The sequence below is a fragment of the Mustelus asterias genome, unplaced genomic scaffold (assembly GCF_964213995.1).
Source record: "Mustelus asterias unplaced genomic scaffold, sMusAst1.hap1.1 HAP1_SCAFFOLD_3645, whole genome shotgun sequence".
Taxonomy (NCBI): Eukaryota; Metazoa; Chordata; class Chondrichthyes; order Carcharhiniformes; family Triakidae; genus Mustelus; species Mustelus asterias.
In genome coordinates, this window is record NW_027593590.1 from 1 (window position 1) to 27426 (window position 27426).

At 53.6% G+C, this 27426-nt stretch overlaps 1 protein-coding gene across 1 annotated transcript; it reads right to left on the reverse strand.

Moving 5' to 3' along the window:
• Positions 1-16188: 16188 nt before the first annotated feature.
• Positions 16189-23862, reverse strand: LOC144490699 (uncharacterized). The gene is made up of 3 exons (XM_078208405.1): positions 23781-23862; positions 20912-21038; positions 16189-16442 (listed from the first exon to the last, which is right to left on the reverse strand). The coding sequence occupies exons 1-3, from the start codon at positions 23860-23862 to the stop codon at positions 16325-16327; spliced, it is 327 nt and encodes a 108-aa protein (XP_078064531.1). The 3' UTR covers positions 16189-16324.
• Between the last annotated feature and the right edge of the window lie 3564 nt (positions 23863-27426).

Sequence of the window (27426 nt, forward strand, 5' to 3'; positions counted from 1 at the left end):
CTCCCCCCTGTCGGAACAAGGTGAGGAATTCAGAGAGAGATCCTGCATTCCCCTAGCGCCCGCCACCCCCTCGCGACATCCCACAGAGTCTCACAACCACCGTGTCTGAAGTGGGGTCACTGTTGTGATGTCGAGAATGTGGCAGCAAAACAGCGCACAGCAAGATCCCAATGTAATGCTGCTCCAGAACAGCTGTTTTTTCAGCGATTTAGGATGTCGATTAATATTCACCTCAGGATTACGCCCCCCCTCCCCGCCCCCCCCCCTGGCTTCCCCCCACCGGCTTCCCCCCCCACCACAACTCACTCCACCCTGCACCCATCCTTCCTCCAAATAGTGGCCAAGGGATCTTTTACACCCACCCTGAGACAGAACCTCGGTTTAAAAGTTGTAAAGCTTATTTATTCGTGTCACAGGTAGGCTCACATTAACACTGCAATGAAGTTCCTGTGAAATTCCCCCAGTCGCCACACTCCACCACCTGTTCGGGTAACACTGAGGGAGAATTTACCATGGCCAATGCCCCTAACCAGTCTTTTGGACTGTGGGAGGAAACCCACGCAGACACGGGGAGAATGTGCAGACTCCACACAGACAGTGACCCGAGGCCGGGAATCGAACCCGGGTCCCTAGCGATGTGAGGCAGCAGCGCTAACCACTGTGTCACCGTGCCCCCGGGAATCGATCCCGGGTCCCTGGCGATGTGAGGCAGCAGCGCTAACCACTGTGTCACCGTGCCCCCGGGAATCGAACCCGGGTCCCTGGCACTGTGAGGCAGCAGCGCTAACCACTGTGCCACCGTGCCCCCGGGAATCGAACCCGGGTCCCTGGCACTGTGAGGCAGCAGCGCTAACCACTGTGCCACCGTGCCCCCGGGAATCGAACCCGGGTCCCTGGTGATGTGAGGCAGCAGTGCTAACCACTGTGTCACCGTGCCCCCGGGAATCGATCCCGGGTCCCTGGCACTGTGAGGCAGCAGTGCTAACCACTGTGCAACTGTGCTACCCTACTAATGTCTCATCCAGAAAGACAACATCTCCAACAGTGCAGCACTGCCTCAGTACTGACCCTCTGACAGTGCGGCACTCCCTCAGTGGCGGTTGTAGGATGTCAGAGAGATAGGGAACGTTCTTGGGATTGGAGGAGGATACAGAGATAGGGAGGGTTGTAGGAGATGGAGGAAGGTACAGAGATAGGGAGGGGTGTCAGGGCTGGAGGAGATTACAGAGATAGGGAGGGGTGTAGGGGCTGGAGGAGGTTACAGAGATAGGGAGGGGTGTAGGGGCTGGAGGAGTTTACAGAGATAGGGAGGGGTTGTAGGGGCTGGAGGAGGTTACAGAGATAGAGAGGGGTGTAGGGGCTGGAGGAGGTTACAGAGATAGGGAGGGGTGTAGGGGCTGGAGGAGGTTACAGAGATAGGGAGGGGTGTAGGGGCTGGAGGAGGTTACAGAGATAGGGAGGGGTGTAAGGGCTGGAGGAGGTTACAGTGATAGAAGGGGTGTAGGGGTTGGAGGAGGTTACAGAGATAGGGAGAGGGTATAGAGGCTGGAGGAGGTTACAGAGATAGGGAGGGGTGTAAGGGCTGGAGGAGGTTACAGAGATAGGGAGGGGTGAAGCATCTGGAGAAGGGTACAGAGATAGGGAGGAGTGTAGAGGCTGGAGGAGGTTACAGAGATAGGGAGGGGTGTAGGGGCTGGAGGAGGTTACAGAGATAGGGAGGGGTGTAGGGGCTGGAGGAGGTTACAGAGATAGGGAGGGGTGTAGGGGCTGGAGGAGGTTACAGAGATAGGGAGGGGTGTAGAGGCTGGAGGAGGTTACAGAGATAGGGAGGGTTGTAGGGGCTGGAGGAGGTTACAGAGATAGGGAGGGTTGTAGGGGCTGGAGGAGGTTACAGAGATAGGGAGGGTTGTAGGGGCTGGAGGAGGTTACAGAGATAGGGAGGGTTGTAGGGGCTGGAGGAGGTTACAGAGATAGGGAGGGGTGTAGGGGCTGGAGGAGGTTACAGAGATAGGGAGGAGTGTAGGGGCTGGAGGAGGTTACAGAGATAGGGAGGGGGTGTAGGGACTGGAGGAGGTTACAGAGATAGGGTGGGGGTGTAGGGACTGGAGGAGGTTACAGAGATAGGGAGGGGTGTAGGGGCTGGAGGAGGTTACAGAGATAGGGAGAGGAATGTGTTGGAAAGAGGGATGCAGTATCAGTCTCCGAGCAAGAAGGGGGCTACAGTCCCATGAGTCATGCTGGGACACATGGAGTCCATTGCCTGAGAGGTCACATTTCCGGAAGCTTCCACACGTTCTGTAAGTTGATGAAGGGAAGCTGGACTGACCTCAGTGCACCTGCCGCTACAGACAGGGTCTCCCGCACGTCAGAGGGACTTGAGAGGCAGCTGAAGATCACCTGGAACAATCCAGAAAATGATGTTAAAGCCAGTCACGGGGGAAAACTGTCAGACTGGAATTTCCCGAACCTCGCTGCTTTGTTCAGCCAGCTGGTTATATATTCTATTTATTTCAAGGTGTTGCCGTCCCTACTACCTTCCGTGGGAGTTCACCTCCGTTATCCTGACGACAGGTTACATCCCACCCCATGCGGATGTGAAGATCGCGGTGGACGAAATATACACCACTACAAATAGCCTTGAGATGAAACATCCTGAGGCCTTGTTCATCATGGCCGGGGACTTCAATCAGGCCAAGCTCAAGAGCGCACTACCAAGTTACCACCAACACATCTCCTGTTCCACCAGAGGCCCAAACATCCTAGACCACTGCTACACAAATATCAAACATGCCTATCGCTCTATCGCCCACCCACACTTTGACAAATCGGACCACAAGGCTGTGCTCCTGCTCCCGGCTTACAAGCAAAAACTGAAGCGGGAGAATCCGTCAAAGAGAGTCGTGCAATGTTGGGCTGAGGAATCGGATGATCTCCTACGGGGCTGCTTGGAGTCAGTGGATTGGTCAATGTTTAAAAACTCTGCGACCAGCCTGAACGAGTTCGCCACTACAGTAACTGACTTCATTAGTAAGTGTGCAGAAGACTGTGTGTCAAAGAAGCAAATCCGCGTGTTCCCCAACCGGAAACCATGGATGAACAGGGATATCCACTGCTTGCTGAAGTCCAGGTCTAAGGTGTTCAAGTCAGGCGACACTGACCGACACAAGGAAGCCAGATACATAAGAACATAAGAACTAGGAGCAGGAGTCGGCCATCTGGCCCCTCGAGCCTGCTCTGCCATTCAATAAGATCATGGCTGATCTTTTTGTGGACTCAGCTCCACTTACCCGCCCACTCACCATAACCTTTAATTCCTTTACTGTTCAGGAATGTATCTATCCTTGCCTTAAAAACATTCAATGAGGTAGCCTCAACTGCTTCACTGGGCAGGGAATTCCACAGATTCACAACCCTTTGTGTGAAGAAGTTCCTCCTCAACTCAGTCCGAAATCTGCTTCCCCTTATTTTGAGGCCATGCCCTCTGGTTCTAGTTTCACCTGCCAATGGAAACAACTTCCCTGCTTCTATCTTATCTATTCCCTTCATAATCTTATATGTTTCCATAAGATCTCCCCTCATTCTTCTGAATTCCAATGAGTATAGCCCCAGTCTACTCAGTCTCTCATAAGCCAACCCTCTCAACTCCAGAATCAACCTAGTGAATCTCCTCTGCACCTCCTCCAGTGCCAGTATATCCTTTCTCAAGTAAGGAGACCAAAACTGTACACAGTACTCCAGGTGTGGCCTCATCAGCACCTTATACAGCCGCAACATCACCTCGCTGTTTTTAAACTCCATCCCTCTCGCAATGAAGGACAAAATTCCATTTGCCTTCTTAAAGCCCACCAAGGCCTCTACTTTCTCAGAAGACTAAGGAAATTTGGCATGTCAGCTACGAACCTCACCAACTTTTATAGATGCACCGTAGAAAGCATTCTTTCTGGTTGTATCACAGCTTGGTGTGGCTCCTGCTCTGCCCAAGACCGCAAGGAACTACAAAAGGACGTAAATGTAGCCCAATCCATCACGCAAACCAATCTCCCATACCTGACTCTGTCTACACTTCCTGCTGCCTCAGCAAAGCAGCCAGCATAATTCAGGACCCCACTCACCCCAGACATTCTCTCTTCCACCTTCTTCCGTCGGGAAAAAGATACAAAAGTCTGAGGCCACGTACCAACCGACTCAAGAACAGCTTCTTCCCTGCTGCTGTCAGACTTGTGAATGGACCGACCTCGCATTAAGTTGATCTTTCTCTACACCCTAGCTATGACTGTAACACTACATTCTGCACTCTGTCCTTTCCTTCTCTATGAATGCTATGCTTTGTCTGTATAGCGCGCAAGAAACAATACTTTTAACTGTATGTTAATACACAGAAACATAGAAAACTACAGCACAAAAACAGGCCCTTCGGCCCCACAAGTTGTGCCGAACATATCCCTACCTTTTAGGCCTACCTATAACCCTCCATCCTATTAAGTCCCATGTACTCATCCAGGAGTCTCTTAAAAGACCCTATTGAGTTTGCCTCCACCACCACTGACGGCAGCCGATTCCACTCGCCCACCACCCTCTGTGTGAAAAATTTCCCCCGAACATTTCCCCTGTATCTACCCCCCAGCACCTTAAACCTGTGTCCTCACGTAGCAGCCATTTCCACCCTGGGAAAAAGCCTCTGAGAGTCCACCCGATCTATGCCTCTCAACATCTTATATACCTCTCTTAGGTCTCCTCTCATCCTACGTCTCTCCAAGGAGAAAAGACCGAGCTCCCTCAGCCTATCCTCATAAGGCATGCCACTCAATCTAGGCAACATCCTTGTAAATCTCCTCTGCACCCTTTCAATCATTTCCACATCCTTTCTGTAATGAGGCAACCAGAACTGAGCACAGTACTCCAAGTGGGGTCTGACGAGGGTCTTATATAGCTGCATCATTATCCCCGGACTCCTAAACTCAATCCCTCGATTGATAAAGGCCAGCACACCATTTGCCTTCTTAACCACCTCCTCCACCTGCGGGGCAGATTTTAGAGTCCTATGGACCCGGACCCCAAGGTCCTTCTGATCCTCTACAGTACTAAGAGTCTTTCCCTTTATATTGTACTCCTTCATCCCATTTGACCTGCCAAAATGGACCACTACGTATTTATCTGGGTTGAAGTCCATCTGCCACTTCTCCGCCCAGTCTTGCATCCTATCTATGTCCCTCTGTAACTTCTGACATCCCTCCAGACTATCCACAACCCCACCAACCTTCGTGTCATCGGCAAACTTACCAACCCATCCCTCTACTTCCTCATCCAGGTCATTTATGAAAATGACAAACAGCAAGGGTCCCAGAACAGATCCCTGGGGCACACCACTGGTGACCGACCTCCATTTAGAAAAAGACCCATCTATACCCACTCTCTGCCTCCTTTGGGCAAGCCAGTTCTGGATCCACCGGGCAGCAGCCCCTTGGATCCCATGCCCTCTCACTTTTTCAAGAAGCCTTGATATGAGGCAATAATAAATGTGACAAGAATAAATCAAATCAGACGGGTTTTTCCAACAATGATTTCACGGTCATAAGTAAATTCTTAATTCCGGAAAATTTTTGTATTTAAATTCCACGGGATGCCGTGGTGGGATTTGAACCAGAGTCCCCAGAACATCAGTTGATTGATAGGCGAATGATAAAACCACGAGGCCATCGCCTCCCGATGTGCAGATGTTGCTGCATTTGGACATGGACTGCTTCAGAATTGGATCAGGGATTCCTAATCAGAATTAGTGCCTGTGTAGAGGGAGCTTTACTGTGTATCTAACCCCGTGCTGTGCCTGTCCTGGGAGTGTTTGATGGGGACAGTGTAGAGGGAGCTTTACTCTGTATCTAACCCCGTGCTGTACCTGTCCTGGGAGTGTTTGATGGGGACAGTGTAGAGGGAGCTTTACTCTGTATCTAACCCCGTGCTGTACCTGTCCTGGGAGTGTTTGATGGGGACAGTGTAGAGGGAGCTTTACTCTGTATCTAACCCCGTGCTGTACCTGTCCTGGGACTGTTTGATGGGGGACAGTGTAGAGGGAGCTTTACTCTGTATCTAACCCCGTGCTGTCCCTGTCCTGGGAGTGTTTGATGGGGACAGTGCAGAGGGAGCTTTACTCTCTATCTAACCCCGTGCTGGACCTGTCCTGGGAGTGTTTGATGGGGACAGTGTAGAGGGAGCTTTACTCTGTATCTAACCCCGTGCTGTACCTGTCCTGGGAGTGCATGATGGGGGCAGTTAACCCCGTGCTGTATCTGTCCTGGGAGAGTTTGATGGGGACAGTGTAGAGGGAGCTTTACTCTGTATCGAACCTCGTGCTGTACCTGTCCTGGGAGTGTTTGATGGGGGACAGTGTAGAGGGAGCTTTATTCTGTATCTAACCCCGTGCTGTACGTGTCCTGGGAGTGTTTGATGGGGGACAGTGTCGAGGGAGTTTTACTCTGTAACTAACCCCGTGCTCTATCTGTCCTGGGAGTGTTTGATGGGGACAGTGTAGGGGGAGCTTTACTCTGTATCTAACCCCGTGCTGTATCTGTCCTGGGAGTGTTTGATGGGGGACAGTGTGGAGGGAGATTTACTCTGTATCTCACCCCATGCTGTACCTGACCTGGGATTGTTTGATGGGGACTGTGTAGAGGGAGCTTTACTCTGTATCTAACCCCATGCTGTACCTGTTCAGGGAGTGTTTCATGGGGGACAGTGTAGGGGGAGCTTTACTGGGTATTTAACCCCATGCTGTACCTGTTCAGGGAGTGTTTGATGGGGACAGTGTAGGGGGAGCTTTACTCTGTATCTAGCCCCGTGCTGTACCTGTCCTGGGAGTGTTTGATGGGGGACAGTGTAGAGGGAGCTTTACTCTCTATCTAACCCCGTGCTGTATCTGTCCTGGGAGTGTTTGATGGGGGACAGTGTGGAGGGAGATTTACTCTGTATCTCACCCCATGCTGTACCTGTCCTGGGAGTGTTTGAAGGGGACAGCGTAGAGGGAGCTTTACTCTGTATCTAACCCCGTGCTGTACCTGTCCTGGGAGTGTTCAGGGCGTGCGCTGTGAAATGATTGAATCTTCAGCGGTTGTCGTGTTGTTGATCACTGAACTGGTTAGTTTAGCGAGTAGGTTCAGCTTTCATTCTGAGACAGTTTCTATTTTTGTCCAATCATGAATCCGTTCCCCGAAGCTGATTAAAATCCACATTCTGTGAGCACCAAGTGTATTGAAACTGCTGATTAATGAGGTGACGTCAGGAGGGAGAGTGCCCTGGAGGATCAGCCTCCCTGTCATTAACCTGAGTGAAGGTCAACTGGCTACAGGTGAATCTCTGCTTCACACTTTCCATTGTTAGATACAAAACTAAACATCAAACTCTGTCCCCATCAAACACTCCCAGGACGGGTACAGCACGGGGTTAGATACAGAGTAAAGCTCCCTCTACACTGTCCCCATCAAACACACCCAGGACAGGGACAGCACGGGGTTAGATACAGAGTAAAGCTCCTTCTACACTGTCCTCATCAAACACTCCCAGGACGGGTACAGCACGGGGTGAGATACAGAGTAAAGCTCCCTCTACACTGTCCCCCATCAAACACTCCCAGGACAGGTACAGCACGGGGTTAGATACAGAGTAAAGCTCCCTCTACACTGTCCCTCATCAAACACTCCCACGACAGGTACAGCACGGGGTTAGATACAGAGTAAAGCTCGCTCTACACTGTCCCCCATCAAACACACCCAGGACAGGGACAGCACGGGGTTAGATACAGAGTAAAGCTCCTTCTACACTGTCCTCATCAAACACTCCCAGGACGGGTACAGCACGGGGTGAGATACAGAGTAAAGCTCCCTCTACACTGTCCCCCATCAAACACTCCCAGGACAGGTACAGCACGGGGTTAGATACAGAGTAAAGCTCCCTCTACACTGTCCCCATCTAACACTCCCAGGACAGGTACAGCACGGGGTCAGATACAGAGTAAAGCTCCCTCTACACTGTCCCCATCAAACACTCCCAGGACAGGTACAGCACGGGGTTAGATACAGAGTAAAGCTCCCTCTACACTGTCCCCATCTAACACTCCCAGGACAGGTACAGCACGGGGTTAGATACAGAGGAAATCTGCCTCTGCACTGTCCCCATCAAACACTCCCAGAACAGATGCAGCACGGGGTTAGATTCAGAGTAAAGCGCCCTCGTCACTGTCCCCATCAAACACTCCCAGGACAGGTACAGCACGGGGTTAGATACAGAGTAAATCTGCCTCTGCACTGTCCCCATCAAACACTCCCAGGACAGATGCAGCACGGGGTTAGATTCAGAGTAAAGCGCCCTCGTCACTGTCCCCATCAAACACTCCCAGGACAGGTACAGCACGGGGTTAGATACAGAGTAAAGCTCCCTTGACACTGTCCCATCAAACATTCCCAGGACAGGTATCGCACTGGGTTAGACACAGATTAAAGCTTCCACTGCACTGTCCCCCATCAAACACTCCCAGGACAGGTACAGCACGCGGTTAGATACAGAGTAAAGCTCCCTCTACACTGTCCCCCATCAAACACTCCCAGGACAGGTACAGCACGGGGTTAGATACAGAGTAAAGCCCCCTCTACACTGTCCCCCATCAAACACACCCAGGACAGGTACAGCACGGGGATAGATACAGAGTAAAGCCCCCTCCCTACTGTCCCTATCAAACACTTCCAGGACAGGTACAGCACGATGTTAGATACAGAGTAAAGCTCTTTCTACGCAGTCCCCATCAAACATCCCCAGGACAGGTACAGCATGGGGTTCGATACAGAGTAAAGCTCCCTCTACACTGTCCCCCATCAAACACTCCCAGGACAGGGACAGCACGGGGTTAGATATAGAGTAAAGCTCCCTCTACACTGTCCACCAACAAACACTCCCAGGACAGGTACAGCACGGGGTTAGATACAGAGTAAATCTGCCTCTGCACTGTCCCCATCAAACACTCCCAGGACAGATGCAGCACGGGGTTAGATACAGAGTAAAGCTCCCTTGACACTGTCCCCATCAAACATTTCCAGGACAGGTACAGCACGGGATTCGATACAGAGTAAAGCTCCCTCCATCCTGTCCCCATCAAACACTCCCAGGACAGGTACAGCACGATGTTAGATACAGAGTAAAGCTCCCTCTACACTGTCCCCATCAAACACTCCCAGGACAGTTGCAGTACGGGGTTAGATACAGAGTAAATCTGCCTCTGCACTGTCCCCATCAAACACTCCCAGGACAGATGCAGCACGGGGTTAGATACAGAGTAAAGCTCCCTTGACACTGTCCCCATCAACATTTCCAGGACAGGTACAGCACGGGGTTAGATACAGAGTAAAGCTCCCTCTACACTGTCCCCATCAAACACTCCCAGGACAGATGCAGCACGGTTAAGATAGAGTGAAGCTCCCTCTGCACTGTCCCCATCAAACACACCCAGGACAGGTAAAGCACGGGGTTAGATGCAGAGTAAAGCTCCCTCCACACTGTCCCCATCAAATACTCCCAGGACAGGTACAGCACGGGGTTAGATACAGAGTAAAGCTCCCTCCACACTGTCCCCATCAAACACTCCCAGGACAGGTACAGCACGGGGTTAGATACAGAGTAAAGCTCCCTCTACACTGTCCCCATCAAACACTCCCAGGACAGGTACAGCACGGGGTTAGACACAGAGTAAAGCTCCCTCTACACTGTCCTCATCAAACACTCCCAGGAGAGGTACAGCACAGGGTTAGATACAGAGTAAAGCTCCCTCTACACTGTCCCCATCAAACACTCCCAGGACAGGTACAGCACGGAGTTAGATACAGAGTAAAGCTCCCTCTACACTGTCCTCATCAAACACTCCCAGGACAGGTACAGCACGGTGTTAGATACAGAGTCAAGCTCCCTCTACACTGTCCCCATCAAACATTCCCAGGACAGGTACAGCCCGGGGTTAGATACAGAGTAAAGCTCCCTCTACACTGTCCCCATCAAACACTCCCAGGACAGGTACAGCACGGGGTTAGATACAGGGTAAAGCTCCCTCTACACTGTCCCCATCAAACACTCCCAGGACAGGTACAGCACGGGGTTAGATACAGAGTAAAGCCTCTCTCTGTGTCCTTCTGGGGCTGTGGGAACTAGATCGACAGAAACTGTCCTCAGTCCCAAGAACAGCAGCGATTGTTTGTTCGAACAATGAAGGCTTTAATGAACATCCTTCTTCCTGTCCAATCATTAACCTGCATGGCATTGCTCGGGGGTTGTCAAGCGGGCAGCGAGACAGAGAGAGCATCAATTGCACAATGAACTCACCTTCTGGATCTTTCCATCAATGTCCAGGTGAATGATCTTTGGACGGGCAGCTGATGAAGCAGAGCCCATGATTGCAAACAGCAGATCAGCTTGTGTTTTAGATTTGAGATTGTCTGATGTTCTGGGCAGTTGGGAGAGTAAGCGAGAGGTATCGTGTGTGTGTGTCTCTCTCTCTCACTCTGTCTCCCACGCACAGTCCTCAATGAAGAACACTCCTTCACAACAGATTGGCTCAGACTGATTACCTCAGTAACATCACCATCAATGCAATGGGGAGGAGGCAATTAGATCAGTCACTCCATTTGAAAAGACGGTTTGAGTGTTCTCGAAAGGGCCGTGTGCATCCCAGACTCTGTTAGCAATCAGCATCTCATTAAATCCACTTTAGCTATTACCCTTCGAGTGAAACATCAGAATACTGGACAAAATACGGGAGGTTGAATGATGATGGCGTCGCTGGCCAGGCCCAGCATCTACTCCCCGTCCCTAATTGCCCCCTTGAGAAGGTGGTGGATGAGCCGCCAGTTTGAACCCGCTGCCCTCCCCGTGTGGTGTAGGTGCACCCACAGCGCTGTTAGGGAGGGAGTTCCAGCATTTCGACCCAGCGACAGTGATGTGTCACAGACACGGGGGAGTGTTCGTTTTAAATTTCCCTTGATTCCCTGCTCTCTCCACAGTGTTTTCTTTCATCTTATTTCTACCGCTTGGAAACATTGGCATATTTTCGCTCACCTTTAAATTCGGAAATGTGCTGATCCTCAGGTAATAACACCAGGGACCCGGGTTCGATTCCCGGCTCGGGTCACTGTCTGTGCGGGATCTGCACGTTCTCCCCGTGTCTGCGTGGGTTTCCTCCGGGCGCTCCGGTTTCCTCCCACAGCCTGAAAGACGTGCTGGTTAGGGTGCATTGACCCGAACAGGCGCCGGAGTGTGGCGACTAGGGGAATTTCACAGTAACTTCATTGCAGTGTTAATGTAAGCCTACTTGTGACACAAATAAATAAACTTTAACTTGCACAACTGAGCACAAGGTAAGGTGAAAATAAAGGATGTATTTATTCATGTCCCAACAACGGAGAGGGGTTTCGCAGTGTCCACTCCCTTTTTACACCCAAGCAGTTAATGGAGAGAATAAGGAAAAGCAAAGAGTGTTCAGGGCGCGACCACAATAGAAACACAAGTATCGATTTGACACTTATCCAGAAACCAAAGTCAGGGGCGGCACAGTAGCACAGTGGTTAGCACTGTTGCTTCACAGCTCCAGGGACCTGGGTTCGATTCCCGGCTCGGGTCACTGTCTGTGTGGAGTTTCCACATTCTCCTCGTGTCTGCGTGGGTTTCCTCCGGGTGCTCCGGTTTCCTCCCACAGTCCAAAGATGTGCGGGTTAGGTTGATTGGCCATGATAAAATTGCCCCTTAGTTTCCTGAGATGTGTAGGTTAGAGGGATTAGTGGATAAAATGTGTAGGGATATGGGGGTAGGGCCTGGGTGGGATTGTGGTCGGTGCAGACTCGATGGGCCGAATGGCCTCTTTCTGCACTGTAGGGTTCTATGATTCTATGAGGAGTCCACAGTATTGTTCCTTCCTCGGACTGATTGTAGAATGCTGCCGTCTTTCCCAGAGTGGATTTCCCACAGCAGGAGGCGTCACGGGGGGAGAGTTGGTCGGCGGGGGGGGCAGGCACGAGTTCCAAAGTCCCTCAGGTTTGCTGGGGTTCAGAGTTCTTCCTGCTGCCACCGGCTTGATGGGAGACAGCGCAGGGAGTTGCCCGGAGTTCGCTCATGTTGAGAGGTCACGCAGTCACTGCCGGAATTCAGTTCCAACAGACAAGATTGCCATGTAGCTGGGGGTGCGGGGGAAGGCATGTCACACACCTCCTCCATGTTGGACATGAGGTGATGGGAATGCCTGAGGCTTATTTCGAGTCGGGAACAGTCACTCGCCTGTCGAGAGCAGAGTGTCAGAATAGCGAATGCTTTCGCCATGAGCACCATTATGGGAGATTTAGGACCTACAAAGGTTTCCATTTGTTTGCAGTTTCCTGGGCAAGACTCCCATCACCATGGTGACTGTTACCTCAAAACTGCTGCCTGGCATCAGTTGACTAGTTGTGGCCGTGTGGTTAAGACGATGGCTTAGAAAACCAATGGGGTCTCCCCACGTAGGTTCGAATCCTGCCGACTACATTTTGGGGCAGCAGGTTGGCACAGTGGTTAGCATTACTGCCTCAGTGCCAGGGAACCGGGTTCGATTCCTGGCTTGGGTCACTGTCAGTGTGGAGTTAGCACGCTCTCCCCGTATGTGCGTGGTGCTCTGGATTCCTCCCACAGTTCAAAGATGTGCAGGTTAAGTTGATTGGCCGTGCTAAATCGCCCCTTAGTGTCAGGAGATTAACAGGATAAATACAGAGATCTGTAGGGGTAGGGCCTGGATGGGTTCGTTGTTGGTGCAGGCTTGATGGGCTGAATGGCCTCCTTCTGCATTGCAGGGATTCTATGATTCTGTGACTGGCTGAACTATTTGTTAGCTCCAGCATTTTCTAATTTTAACAGCACAGAGAAGAAAATGGAGTTAAAAAATAGCCCACTTAGGACTAGATATCTATATTTATTTTTAGCTTCTCAAATATGATAGAAGGAGCGGCCGATATATTTCCAAGACGGGATGGTGAGTAACTCGGAGGGGAGCCTCCAGGTGGGGGTGTTCCCAGGTATCTGCTGCCCTTGTCCTTCTAGATGGTAGAGGTGGTGGGTTTGGAAGGTGCTGCCTAAGGAGCCTTGGTGAGTTGCTGCAGTGCATCTTGTAGACGGTACACACGGCTGTCACTGTGCGTTGGGGGTGGAGGGAGTGAATGTTTGCGGTTAGCGTGTCGATCGAGCGGGGCTGCTTTGTCCTGGATGGTGTTGAGCTTCTCGAGTGTTGTTGGAGCCGCACCCATCCAGGCGAGTGGGGAGTATTCCATCACACTCCTGACTTGTGCCTTGTAGATGGTGGACAGGCTTTGGGGAGACAGGAGGTGAGTTACTCTCCGCAGGATTCCCAGCCTCTGACCTGCTCTGGGAGCCACAGTATTTATACGGCTGGGTCCAGCTCAGTTTCTGGTCAATGTATTAAGCTATTTCAAACACTGTTCAATCAAACACTCCCAGGACAGGTACAGCACGGGGTTAGATACAGAGTAAAGCTCCCTCTACACTGTCCCCATCAAACACTCCCAGGACAGGTACAGCACGGGGTTAGATACAGAGTAAAGCTCCCTCTACACTGTCCCCCATCAAACACTCCCAGGACAGGTGCAGCACGGGGTTAGATACAGAGTAAAGCTCCCTCTACACTGTCCCCATGAAACACTCCCAGGACAGGTACAGCACGGGGTTAGATACAGAGTAAAGCTCCCTCTACACTGTCCCCATGAAACACTCCCAGGACAGGTACAGCACGGGGTTAGACACAGAGTAAAGCTCCCTCTACACTGTCCCCATCAAACATCCCCAGGACAGGTACAGCACGAGGTTAGATACAGAGTAAAGTTCCCTCTACACTGTCCCCATGAAACACTCCCAGGACAGGTACAGCACGGGGTTAGATACAGAGTAAAGTTCCCTCTACACTGTCCCCATCAAACACTCCCAGGACAGGTACAGCACAGGGTTAGATACAGAGTAAAGCTCCCTCTACACTGTCCCCATCAAACACTCCCAGGACAGGTACAGCACGGGGTTAGATACAGAGTAAAGCTCCCTCTACACTGTCCCCATCAAACATCCCCAGGACAGGTACAGCACGGGGTTAGATACAGAGTAAAGTTCCCTCTACACTCTCCTAATCAAACACTCCCAGGAGAGGTATAGCACAGGGTTAGATACAGAGTAAAGCTCTCTCTGCACTGTCCTCCATCAAACACTCCCAGGACAGGTACAGCACGGGTTAGATACAGAGTAAAGCTCTCTCTGCACTGTCCTCCATCAAACACTCCCAGGACAGGTATAACACGGAGTTAGATGTTTTCCGATGTCTTTTGTCAGCTGACTTTGATGAATATTGTGAATGTTTGTAGGTTACCGGATGAGGCTGATTAATTCTGTGTTTGAATGTAAGCGTGTGGTCTCTCAGGAAGGGATTAATTCATCAATTCAAATCTGTCCCATCTATTTTCCATTTTACTTTGAAGCTGAGAGAGTCGGGAATTGAAAAAAACCTTTAATCAGCTCTGGGAATGAGAAATGAGAAAATACTCTTTGTTCCAACATGCTGCATCTTGTCCCCCTGTTGTGCTCCATGATTCATATATACCACTAACCAGGAACAGGAGGAGGCCATTCAGCCCCTCGAGCCTGTTACACAGGAACAGGAGGAGGCCCCATTCAGCCCCTCGAGCGTGTTACACAGGAACAGGAGGAGGCCCCATTCAGCCCCTCGAGCCTGTTACACAGGAACAGGAGGAGGCCATTCAGCCCTCCTGAGCCTGTTACACAGGAACAGGAGGAGGCCTCATTCAGCCCCTCGAGCCTGTTACACAGGAACAGGAGGAGGCCCCATTCAGCCCCTTGAGCCTGTTACACAGGAACAGGAATTGCTGGGGAGCAAACTGTCCCCCATGTCCCTGTTGCCCACCCTCCCACCTTCCCCCCACACTGCCGCCTGCCCTTGCCCAGGAACGCCTGATCTCCCTTTGTCAGGCCTTGTTGGATGAGCTAATCTCTCGTGATGGTGTGCAAAAGGGAAAATGGCAGGCACCTCATGGGTCACACAATGGCAGTGCCCACCTGATGGGCCACCTCCCTCCCCACTGCCCCCTCACCCTCCCCGTCCCTCCCCTGGCCCTGTGTACAAGCGATAAGAACATTGAGAGAGACCTTGCATTGATTTGGCATCTCTCCCAAAGCTTTGCTGGGCCAATGAAGGACTCTGCTCTCCCCCCTCCCTCGCCCCCCGATCTCCCTGCTCCCACGAGGAGGCTGTTGTAAACGCAGGAGGCGTCAGTGCCGTCAACCGGTGCACAGCAGGATCCCATACAATAAAAATGGGTGAAAACAAATGACTGCAGACGCTGGGATCTGAAACCAAAAGAGAAAATGCTGGAAAATCTCAGCGGGTCTGGCAGCATCTGTAAGGAGAGAAAAGAGCTGACGTTTCGAGTCCAGGCGACCCTTTGTCAAAGCTAAAAGGCAGAGAAAGTGGGAGATATTTATACTGCAGGGGGAGGGAATGGAAGATGATTCATAGCCACAGAAACCAGGGGAAAGGCTGCTACTGGCAGCCCAGAGAGAGAATAAAGGGTGTGAATGGCCAAACGGCAGAGAAGCTGAAATCAGAGGGTGAACTGTGACAGGTGAAGGTGTGGGGAGAGGGGGGGAAAGATGGGTGGGAGAGAGGTAAAATGTAGAAAAGGGGAAGCGGGGGGAGAAAAGAGAAGGAGAGTGGGATAAAATAGGGGGAAAAGAGTGTTTGGGGGGGGAGAAAAATAAAGACAAGAGAGAAATAAAAGATAGAGAACAGTTAAAAATTAAATAAACTGAAAACAAAGGTGTGGAGGTGAGGTGGAGCGAATCATCTGAAGTTGTTCAATAAAAACGTGTCACCCGATCTCTGCTGTCCGATATTTATCTCTCGTGCTGCACCGAATTAAAAGGTGGGCAGGAGTGGGCACACAGAGGGGAACTGGGGCCCGAGGGCGCGGCTGTTTGAGGGATCTTGCTGTGCACAATTCAGACATGCTCGTTTCCCACAGACGGGCTCCAATGCTTCCTCAGTCCAATCGCCACAGGCGAGTGTTCTGTGTGAAACAGCTTTCTGGTTTGTGTGAGTGTGAACCATTGTCTTTATTATTAATCATTTGTTAAAATCTTCCAAGGGTTGTTTTTACCATTCGCTCCTTAAACTGGGGTGGGCGGATAGCCCGGCGCAGTCGGACCCCAGGCGCCCCAGATTCCGGGGCCGGGATCGGGAGGACACATCCCGCCCCGCACCTTATCTGTACGAGGGAACCACTCTGTCATCCTTCAGATAGCGGAATCCGACATTGCACTGCGCTGTGTTCTCCCGTGTCTGCTTCAACCACAGCAAGATGACAATCAGTACGGCCACTCTGCAAAACATTAACCACAACAAGACCGCAACATTATCACCTTCCAACAACACTCGCCTTTCAAACTGTAAACAGCGCTGAGGGAGTGCCGCACTGTCAGAGGGTCAGGGAGTGCCGCACTGTCAGAGGGTCAGTGCTGAGGGAGTGCCGCACTGTCAGAGGGTCAGTACTGAGGGAGTGCCGCACTGTCAGAGGGTCAGTACTGAGGGAGTGCCGCACTGTCAGAGGGTCAGTACTGAGGGAGTGCCGCACTGTCAGAGGGTCAGTGCTGAGGGAGTGCCGCACTGTCAGAGGGTCAGTACTGAGGGAGTGCCGCACTGTCAGAGGGTCAGGACTGAGGGAGTGCCGCACTGTCAGAGGGTCAGTACTGAGGGAGTGCCGCACTGTCAGAGGGTCAGTACTGAGGGAGTGCCGCACTGTCAGAGGGTCAGTACTGAGGGAGTGCCGCACTGTCAGAGGGTCAGTGCTGAGGGAGTGCCGCACTGTCAGAGTGTCAGTACTGAGGGAGTGCCGCACTGTCAGAGGGTCAGTGCTGAGGGAGCGCCGCACTGTCAGAGGGTCAGTTCTGAGGGAGTGCCGCACTGTCAGAGGGTCAGTTCTGAGGGAGTGCCGCACTGTCAGAGGGTCAGTACTGAGGGAGTGCCGCACTGTCAGAGGGTCAGGGAGTGCCGCACTGTCAGAGGGTCAGTACTGAGGGAGTGCCGCACTGTCAGAGGGTCAGTACTAAGGGAGTGCCGCACTGTCAGAGGGTCAGTGCTGAGGGAGTGCCGCACTGTCAGAGGGTCAGTACTGAGGGAGTGCGGCACTGTCAGAGGGTCAGTACTGAGGGAGTGCCGCACTGTCAGAGGGTCAGTACTGAGGGAGTGCCGCACTGTCAGAGGGTCAGTACTGAGGGAGTGCCGCACTGTCAGAGGGTCAGGGAGTGCCGCACTGTCAGAGGGTCAGTGCTGAGGGAGTGCCGCACTGTCAGAGGGTCAGTACTGAGGGAGTGCCGCACTGACAGAGGGTCAGTACTGAGGGAGTGCCGCACTGTCAGAGGTTCAGTACTGAGGGAGTGCCGCACTGTCAGAGGGTCAGTACTGAGGGAGTGCCGCACTGTCAGAGGGTCAGTACTGAGGGAGTGCCGCACTGTCAGAGGGTCAGTACTGAGGGAGTGCCGCACTGTCAGAGGGTCAGTGCTGAGGGAGTGCCGCACTGTCAGAGGGTCAGTACTGAGGGAGTGCCGCACTGTCAGAGGGTCAGGACTGAGGGAGTGCCGCACTGTCAGAGGGTCAATACTGAGGGAGTGCCGCACTGTCAGAGGGTCAGTACTGAGGGAGTGCCGCACTGTCAGAGGGTCAGTACTGAGGGAGTGCCGCACTGTCAGAGGGTCAGTGCTGAGGGAGTGCCGCACTGTCAGAGTGTCAGTACTGAGGGAGTGCCGCACTGTCAGAGGGTCAGTGCTGAGGGAGCGCCGCACTGTCAGAGGGTCAGTTCTGAGGGAGTGCCGCACTGTCAGAGGGTCAGTTCTGAGGGAGTGCCGCACTGTCAGAGGGTCAGTACTGAGGGAGTGCCGCACTGTCAGAGGGTCAGGGAGTGCCGCACTGTCAGAGGGTCAGTACTGAGGGAGTGCCGCACTGTCAGAGGGTCAGTACTAAGGGAGTGCCGCACTGTCAGAGGGTCAGTGCTGAGGGAGTGCCGCACTGTCAGAGGGTCAGTACTGAGGGAGTGCGGCACTGTCAGAGGGTCAGTACTGAGGGAGTGCCGCACTGTCAGAGGGTCAGTACTGAGGGAGTGCCGCACTGTCAGAGGGTCAGTACTGAGGGAGTGCCGCACTGTCAGAGGGTCAGTACTGAGGGAGTGCCGCACTGTCAGAGGGTCAGTACTGAGGGAGTGCCGCACTGTCAGAGGGTCAGTGCTGAGGGAGTGCCGCACTGTCAGAGGGTCAGTACTGAGGGAGTGCCGCACTGACAGAGGGTCAGTACTGAGGGAGTGCCGCACTGTCAGAGGTTCAGTACTGAGGGAGTGCCGCACTGTCAGAGGGTCAGTACTGAGGGAGTGCCGCACTGTCAGAGGGTCAGTACTGAGGGAGTGCCGCACTGTCAGAGGGTCAGTACTGAGGGAGTGCCGCACTGTCAGAGGGTCAGTGCTGAGGGAGTGCCGCACTGTCAGAGGGTCAGTACTGAGGGAGTGCCGCACTGTCAGAGGGTCAGAACTGAGGGAGTGCCGCACTGTCAGAGGGTCAGTACTGAGGGAGTGCCGCACTGTCAGAGGGTCAGTACTGAGGGAGTGCCGCACTGTCAGAGGGTCAGTACTGAGGGAGTGCCGCACTGTCAGAGGATCAGTGCTGAGGGAGTGCCGCACTGTCAGAGTGTCTGTACTGAGGGAGTGCCGCACTGTCAGAGGGTCAGTGCTGAGGGAGCGCCGCACTGTCAGAGGGTCAGTTCTGAGGGAGTGCCGCACTGTCAGAGGGTCAGTTCTGAAGGAGTGCCGCACTGTCAGAGGGTCTGTTCTGAGGGAGTGCCGCACTGTCAGAGGGTCAGTGCTGAGGGAGTGCCGCACTGTCAGAGGGTCAGTTCTGAGGGAGTGCCGCACTGTCAGAGGGTCAGTGCTGAGGGAGTGCCGCACTGTCAGAGGGTCAGTTCTGAGGGAGTGCCGCACTGTCAGAGGGTCAGTGCTGAGGGAGTGCCGCACTGTCAGAGTGTCAGTTCTGAGGGAGTGCCACACTGCCCCTTAGTGTCCAAAGATGTGCAGGTTCGGTGGATTGGCCATTGTAAATGAACGAGGGTTATGGGGTTAGGGAAGTAGGGTGGGGGTGGGTGGGATGGTTTTTCGGAGAGTCGGTGAAGACTCAATGGGCCGAATGATAGTCTATGGTTCTCTGTGTGTGAAAGGTTTGGGATGTCCTGAGGTGGGGACAGGCGCTAAAGAAATGCAAATTGTCCATTCTGTCAGTTTTTGTGGAGTGCAGCACCACCACCTGGTGGCTGCCTGGTGCGATTACAGTGACTGAACCCATGGCAATTGGGGCTGCAGCAGGGAGTGGTGTGTTTGTCTGCAGCTGCATCTGAGCTTCCCCCTTCCAGTATTTCCCCAATTGCCCCTTTTGAAAGTTCCTGTTGAATCAGCTTCCAGCGCCCTGTCAGGCAGCGCCTTCCAGATCACAACAACTCGCTGTGTGTCCAAAATAAAATTCCCCTCATCTCCCCCCCCTCTGGTTCTTTCCCCGATTCTCTTCAATCTGTGTCCCCTCTGGTTACCGAGCCTCCTGTCACTGGAAACACTTTCTCCTCATTCACTCCATCCAAACCCCCCCCTCCCCCTCGTGATTCTGAACGCCTCGATTCAATCTCCCCCTGAACCTTCTCCGCTCCGAGGGGAACGTTCCCAGCTTCTCCCTGTCTCTCCGTGTGAAATAAAGCCCCCTCATCCTTGGTGGAGGTTACAGAGATAGGGAGGGGGGTAGGGGCTGGAGGAGGTTACAGAGATAGGGAGAGGTGTAGGGGCTGGAGGAACTTACAGAGATAGGGAGGGGTGTAGGGGCTGGAGGAGGTTACAGAGATAGGGAGGGGTGTAGGGGCTGGAGGAGGTTACAGAGATAGGGAGGGGTGTCGGGGATGGAGGAGGTTACAGAGATAGGGAGGGGTGTAGGGGCTGGAGGAGGATACAGAGATAGGGAGGGGGTGTAGGGGCTGGAGGACGTTACAGAGATAGGGAGGGGTGTAGGGGCAGGAGGAGGTTACAGAGATAGGGAGGCGTGTCGGGGCTGGAGAAGTTTACAGAGATAGGGAGGGGTGTAGGGGCTGGAGGAGGTTACAGAGATAGGGAGGGGTGTAGGGGCTGGAGGAGGTTACAGAGATAGGGAGGGGTGTAGGGGCTGGAGGAGGTTACAGAGATAGGGAGGGGTGTAGGGGCTGGAGGAGGTTACAGAGATAGGGAGGGGTGTAGGGGCTGGAGGAGGTTACAGAGATAGGGAGGGGTGTAGGGGCTGGAGGAGGTTACAGAGATAGGGAGGGGGTGTATTGCGGGGTTGCGGGAGTCAATGATGAGGACCGGAGGGGGAAAGTTCCGTCAGGTGGAAGGGGTTTGGCGTTTAGAGGTGTTTTTGGCATGGGTCAGCGTGAGGAGGGTGTTGGGGATGGGGGCGATGTGAGGAGGGGGCTGGGGGTTCGGCGCGTGTTCGCGGTTCGGAGCGGGTTACGGGGAGCGGGTTACGGGGAGCGGGTTACGGGGAGCGGGTTACGGGGAGCGGGTTACGGGGAGCGGGTTACGGGGAGCGGGTTACGGGGTTCAGCGCGGGTTCGGGGTTCGCAGGGGTTTACGGGGAGCGGGCTACGGGGAGCCGGTTAGTGGGTGCGGGTTACAGGTCGCGGGGAGAGGGTCACGGGGAGAGGGTCGCGGGGAGAGAGTCACGGGGAGAGGGTCACGGGGAGAGGGTCGCGGGGAGTGTTTCGGGGGTTCAGAGCTGACGTTAATTATTTTTCACTTACAGTGCGATGAGAAGGATTGCAATCATAGGGAACATGATCATTTCAGCCACTCTCCACTTCTCAGCGACCTGCGGGTCGCTCCCCTCGATCGCTCGTCTCTTCCTCTTCCTCTGCTGTGTCTCCGAGTCTGGAACATACAGAGACTTAGCGGGTGCCTGTCTGCGGGGCTCAGACTAACCTCTCACATCGGAGCTCCAACTCCCTCCCCACAATGTGGATGTTAAATACAGACACAGCCGCAATCAGCCACAACACCAACTGTGAGCGCACAGACTGTCTGTACCCCAGGGAAACACGAGGAGTGAGCCAGAGATGGAGAGAGCCAGAGGTCGAGCGAGCCAGAGGTCGAGCGAGCCAGAGGTCGAGCGAGCCAGAGGTCGAGCGAGCCAGAGGTCGAGCGAGCCAGAGGTCGAGCGAGCCAGAGGTCGAGCGAGCCAGAGGTCGAGCGAGCCAGAGGTCGAGCGAGTCAGAGGTCGAGCGAGTCAGAGGTCGAGCGAGCCAGAGGTAGAGAGAGCCAGAGGTAGAGAGAGCCAGAGACACGGAAGATAGGGTGAGGTCCCTGAGGATTGGAGGGTAGCAAATGTGGTCCCGTTGTTTAAGAAGGGTAGCAGGGATAACCCGGGTAATTATAGGTCTGTGAGCTTGACGTCCATGGTAGGGAAGTTGTTGGAGAGGATTCTGAGAGACAGGATGTATGCGCATTGAGAACGGAACAATCTCATTAGTGACAGACAGCATGGTTTTGTAAGAGGGAGGTCGTGCCTTACAAATTTGGTGGAGTTTTTTGAGGAAGTGTCAAAAACGGTTGACGAAGGAAGGGCCGTGGATGTCGTCTGTATGGATTTCAGTAAGGCATTTGACAAAGTCCCTCATGGCAGGTTGGTTAAGAAGGTTAAGGCTCATGGGATACAAGGAGAAGTGGCTCGATGGGTGGAGAACTGGCTTGGCCACAGGAGACAGAGGGTAACAGTCGAAGGGTCGTTTTCCGGCTGGAGGTCTGTGACCAGTGGTGTTCCGCAGGGCTCTGTCCTGGGACCTCTGCTATTTGTGATATATATAAATGATTTGGAAGAAGGTGTAACTGGTGTAATCAGCAAGTTTGCGGATGACACGAGGATGGCTGGACTTGCGGATAGCGAAGAGCATTGTCGGGCAATACAGCAGGATATAGAGAGGCTGGAAAATTGGGCGGAGAAATGGCAGATGGAATTTAATCCAGATAAATGCAAAGTGATGCATTTTGGAAGAACTAATGTAGGGGGGAGTTATACAATAAATGGCAGAGCCATCAGGAGTATAGAAACACAGAGGGACCTGGGTGTGCAAGTCCACAAATCCTTGAAGGTGGCAGCACAGGTGGAGTAGATTGTGAAGAAGGCATATGGTATGCTTGCCTTTATAGGACAGGGTATAGAGTATAAAAGCTGGAGTCTGATGTTGCAGCTGTATAGAACGCTGGTTAGGCCACATTTGGAGTACTGCGTCCAGTTCTGGTCGCCACACTACCAGAAGGACGTGGAGGCTTTAGAGAGAGTGCAGAGAAGGTTTACCAGGATGTTGCCTGGTATGGAGGGGCTTAGCTATGAGGAGAGATTGGGTAAACTGGGGTTGTTCTCCCTGGAAAGACGGAGAATGAGGGGAGACCTAATAGAGGTGTACAAGATTATGAAGGGTATAGACAGGGTGAATGGTGGGAAGCTTTTTCCCAGGTCGGAGGTGATGATCACGAGGGGGGGAGGGGACACGGCGGGGGGGGGGGGGGGAGACGGCGGAGGGTGGGGGGGGAGGGGAGACGCCGGGGGGGGAGGGGAGACGGCGGGGGGAGGGGAGACTGCGGGGGGGGGGAGGGGAGACGGCGGGGGGGGGGAGGGGAGACGGCGGGGGGGGAGGGGAGACGGCGAGGGGAGGGGAGACGGCGGGGGGGGGGAGGGAGACGGTGGGAGGGGAGGGGAGACGGCGGGGGGGGGGAGGGGAGATGGCGGGGGAGGGAGGGGAAACGGCGGGGGGGGAGGAGAGATGGCGGGGGGGAGGGGAGATGGCGGGGGGGGAGGGGAGACTGGGGGGGGAGGGGGGAAGGCGGAGGGGGAGGGGGGAAGGCGGAGGGGGAGGGGGGAAGGCGGAGGGGGAGGGGGAAGGCGGGGGGGGAGGGGGAAGGCGGGGGGAGTGGGGAAGGCAGGGGGAGGGGAGAAGGTGGGGGGAGGGGAGAAGGTGGGGGGGAGGGGAGAAGGGGGAGGCGAGAAGGCGGGGGGGAGGGGGGAAGGCGGGGGGGAGGGGAGAAGGGGGAGGGGAGAAGGCGGGGCAGAGGGGAGAAGGCGGGGGGGAGGGGGGAAGGCGGGGGGAGGGGGGAATCTGGGGGGAAAGGGGGAAGGCAGGGGGGAGGGGGGAAGGCGGGGGGCAGGGGGGAAGGGGGGGGGAGGGGGGAAGGCGTGGGGAGCCGGGAAGCCAGGGGGAGCCGGGAAGGCGGGGGGGAGCGGGGAAGGCTGGGAGGGGGGAAGGCGGAGGATAGAAGGTGAGGGAGGAGATAGGGAGAGGGAAGGGGGAAGCGAGCGAAGACGGGGAGAGCGAGAGAGAGAAAAGGAGAGAGAGCGCGGTCGGGTGAGAGGGAAACGCGGTGAGAATCACAGTTGTGTGTTATATCGGTCGAGATTGCAGAGGAGCCGGCTCCTGCCCTCTGCTCCTGCCCTCTGCTCCTGCCCTCTGCTCCTGCCCTCTGCTCCTGCCCTCTGCTCCTGCCCTCTGCTCCTGCCCTCAGTAATAGTTTCTTCACACAGTTTGACCGTTACTCTGTTCACCACCCCATTGCCAGCAGAAAGTGCGATCAGCAGATATTCGATCCAGCTCGCCACATTCCCGAGCACAGCGTCCTTACCTTGACAGATCGTTGGCGAGTTGCCAGCTGATAGATTTGATGGTACAGTTCGAGCAGTGCAACACCTGAACCGGATACTCATGGTCTGCAGATAAATAACTGGCATTACATTGAGTGATTCGAGCTCATTCTGAAACAAGGCTCTTAAATCGGAGTGAGGGTAACTACGAGGGGCAAGTCGGTGGAGAGTGGGAACATAGAACATTCCAGCGCAGTACAGGCCCTTCGGCCCTCGATGTTGCGCCGACCAGTGAAACCAATCTAAAGCCCCTCTAACCTACACTATTCCAATATCATCCATATGTTTATCCCAATCACCATTTTAAATGCCCTTAACAGGAAACAGGCAAAAAACTCTGCCAGATAAACGGCTGGAATTTATACAAGCGTTACATCTCTGAGGATGTAAAACCCATCCTGGAATGTGGCTTCTGAAAGAAGTTAAAGATTGCATTGGATCGAAGGAAGTGGCTGCCGTGGTTACCAGGAAGAGCAGTAAGGCTGAGGATTGCAGCAAGCAAGTTAGAATCCAACACAGGACCAAGAAACTGAGAGAGAAAGAGGAATGAGTGCACATCACATATAACCCTCTTTGTTTGTGGGAAGGAAAAGGTTAGCGAGATCGAATGTAAGCCCCTGGGATACTGCAGCTATACAGGACCCTCGTCAGACCCCACTTGGAGTACTGTGCTCAGTTCTGGTCGCCTCATTACAGGAAGGATGTGGAAAAGATTGAAAGGGTGCAGAGGAGATTTACAAGGATGTTGCCTGGATTGAGTGGCATGCCTTATGAGGATAGGCTGAGGGAGCTCGGTGTTTTCTCCTTGGAGAGACGAAGGATGAGAGGAAACCTAATAGAGGTGTATAAGATGTTGAGAGGCATAGATCGGGTGGACTCTCAGAGGCTTTTTCCCAGGGTGGAAATGGCTGCTACGAGAGGACACAGGTTTAAGGTGCTGGGGGGTAGGTACAGGGGAGATGTTAGGGTAAGTTTTTCACACAGAGGGTGGTGGGCGAGTGGAATCGGCTGCCGTTAGTGGTGGTGGGAGGCGAACTCAATAGGGTCTTTTAAGAGACTCCTGGATGAGTACATGGAGCTTAATAGGATGGAGGGTTATAGGTAGACCTAAAGCCAGGGATATGTTCGGCACAACTTGTGGGGCCGAAGGGCTGTAGTTTTTCTATGTCCTATGACACAGGAGAAATTATAAGAGAACAGGGAATAACGGAGGAACTGAATGGTTACTGGGGAATCGAGGGGCCTGTGAAGATGAGAACTGAGCACGACTGGTGTCCGAGGTAGCACTGGAAAGTTAACTGGACTAAGGGCGCTAAGTCCCCTGGAATCAGATGACCTTCATTCCCAGAGTGTTGAAGGAGGTGGCTGGAGAGATGGTGGATGCAATGGTGGCTATCTTCCTGAAATCCGATTGATACAGCAGAGGTTTTCCGCGGACTGGAGGGTGGTAAATGTGACCCTGCGATTTAACAAGGGAGAGAGAGAGGACAGTCTGACGTCAGTAGCAGGGAAAACGTCAGATTCTATTCCAAAGGATGTGATAACTGGTCACTTCGAAAGTCATGGCAAAATTGGGCAGGGCCAAACATGGACTGACTAAAGGGAGACCATGTTTGACAGACTTGTTGGAATTTTTTGAGGCTGTTACTTGTGACACAGATAAAGGGGAACCAAAGGGGTGCCTTTGGATATTCAGAAGGCTTTTGATGAGATCCCACACAGGAGGTTGGTCAATAAAATTAGAGCATGTGGGTTTGGGGCTAATACACTGGCATGGATTGCAAACTGCTTCACAAAGAGTAAGAATAAACAAGTGTTCTTAGATGAGCAGGAGTGGCTAGTGGGGTACACAAGGCTCAGTGCTGGGGCCCCAGTTATTCACAATCGATATCAATGATTGGGTGCAGAAGCCCAATGTAATCTTTGTAAATTCATCATTGATGCAAAACTAAGTGGGAACCTGAGTTGTGAGGAGGATACAAAGAAGCTTCAGACTGTGACAGAGGATAACACATGACAAATGGAATTAAAGTTTATTAATTATTGTCACAAGTAGTCTTACATTAACACTGCAATGAAGTTACTGTGAAAATCCCCGAGTCGCCACACTCCGGCGCCTGTTCGGGTAACACTGAGGGAGAATTTAGCACGGCCAATGCACCCTAACCAGCACGTCTTTCAGACTGTGGGAGGAAACCGGAGCACCCGGAGAAAACCCATGCAGACACGGGGAGAATGTGCAGACTCCACGCAGACAGTGACCCAAGCTGGGAATCAAACCCGGGTCCTGGCGCTGAGAGGCAGCAGTGCGAACCACTGTGCCACCGTGCCATTCATCTTGTGGGTGAAGGGGCTGGAGGAGATTGCAGAGATCGGGAGGGGTGTAGGAGCTGGAAGAGGTTACAGAGATAGGGAAGGGGTTGTAGGGGCTGGAGGAGGTTACAGAGATAAGGAGGTTGTAAGGACTGGAGGAGATTACAGAGATAGGGAGGGTTATAGGGGCTGGAGGAGGTTACAGAGATAGGGAGGGGTGTAGGGGCTGGAGGAGGTTACAGAGATAGGAAGGGGTGTAGGGGCTGGAGGAGGTTACAGAGATAGGGAGGAGTGTAGGGACTGGAGGAGTTACAGAGATAGGGAGGGGTGTAGGACTGGAGGAGGTTACAGAGATAGAGAGGGGAATAGGGGTTGGAGGAGGTTGGAGGAGGTTACAGAGATAGGGAGGGGTGTAGGGACTGGAGGACGTTACAGAGAAATGGAGGTTTGTAGGGACTGGAGGTTATAGAGATAGGGAGGGAGTGTAGGGGCTGGAAGAGGTTCCAGAGATATGGAGGGGTATAGAGGATGGAGGAGTTACAGAGATAGGGAGGGTTGTAGGGGCTGGAGGAGGTTACAGAGATAGGGAGGGGGTGTAGGGACTGGAGCCGGTTACAGAGATAGGGAGGGGGTGTAGGGACTGGAGCCGGTTACAGAGATAGGGAGGGGTGTAGGGGCTGGAGGAGGTTATAGAGATAGGGAGATTTGTAGGGGCTGGAGAAGGCTACAGAGATGGGAGGGGTTTAGGGGCTGGAGGAGGTTACAGACATAGGGAGGGGTGTAGGGGCTGGAGGAGGTTACAGAGATAGGGAGGGGTGTCGGGGCTGGAGGAGGTTCCAGAGATATGGAGGGGTATAGAGGTTGGAGGAGTTACAGAGATAGGGAGGGGTGTAGGGGCTGGAGGAGGTTACTGAGATAGGGAGGGGTGTAGGGGCTGGAGGAGGTTACAGAGATAGGGAGGGGTGTAGGGGCTGGAGGAGGTTACAGACATAGGGAGGGGTGTAGGGGCTGGAGGAGGTGACAGATATAGGGAGGGGTGTCGTGGCTGGAGGAGGTTACAGAGATAGGGAGGGGTGTAGGGGCTGGAGGAGGTGACAGAGATAGGGAGGGGTGTCGGGGCAGGAGGAGGTTACAGAGATAGGGAGGGGGTGTAGGGGCTGGAGGGGGTTACAGAGATAGGGAGGGGTGTCGGGGCTAGAGGAGGTTACAGAGATAGGGAGGGGTGTAGGGGCTGGAGGAGGTTACAGAGATAGGGAGGGGTGTCGGGGCTAGAGGAGGTTACAGAGATAGGGAGGGGTGTAGGGGCTGGAGGAG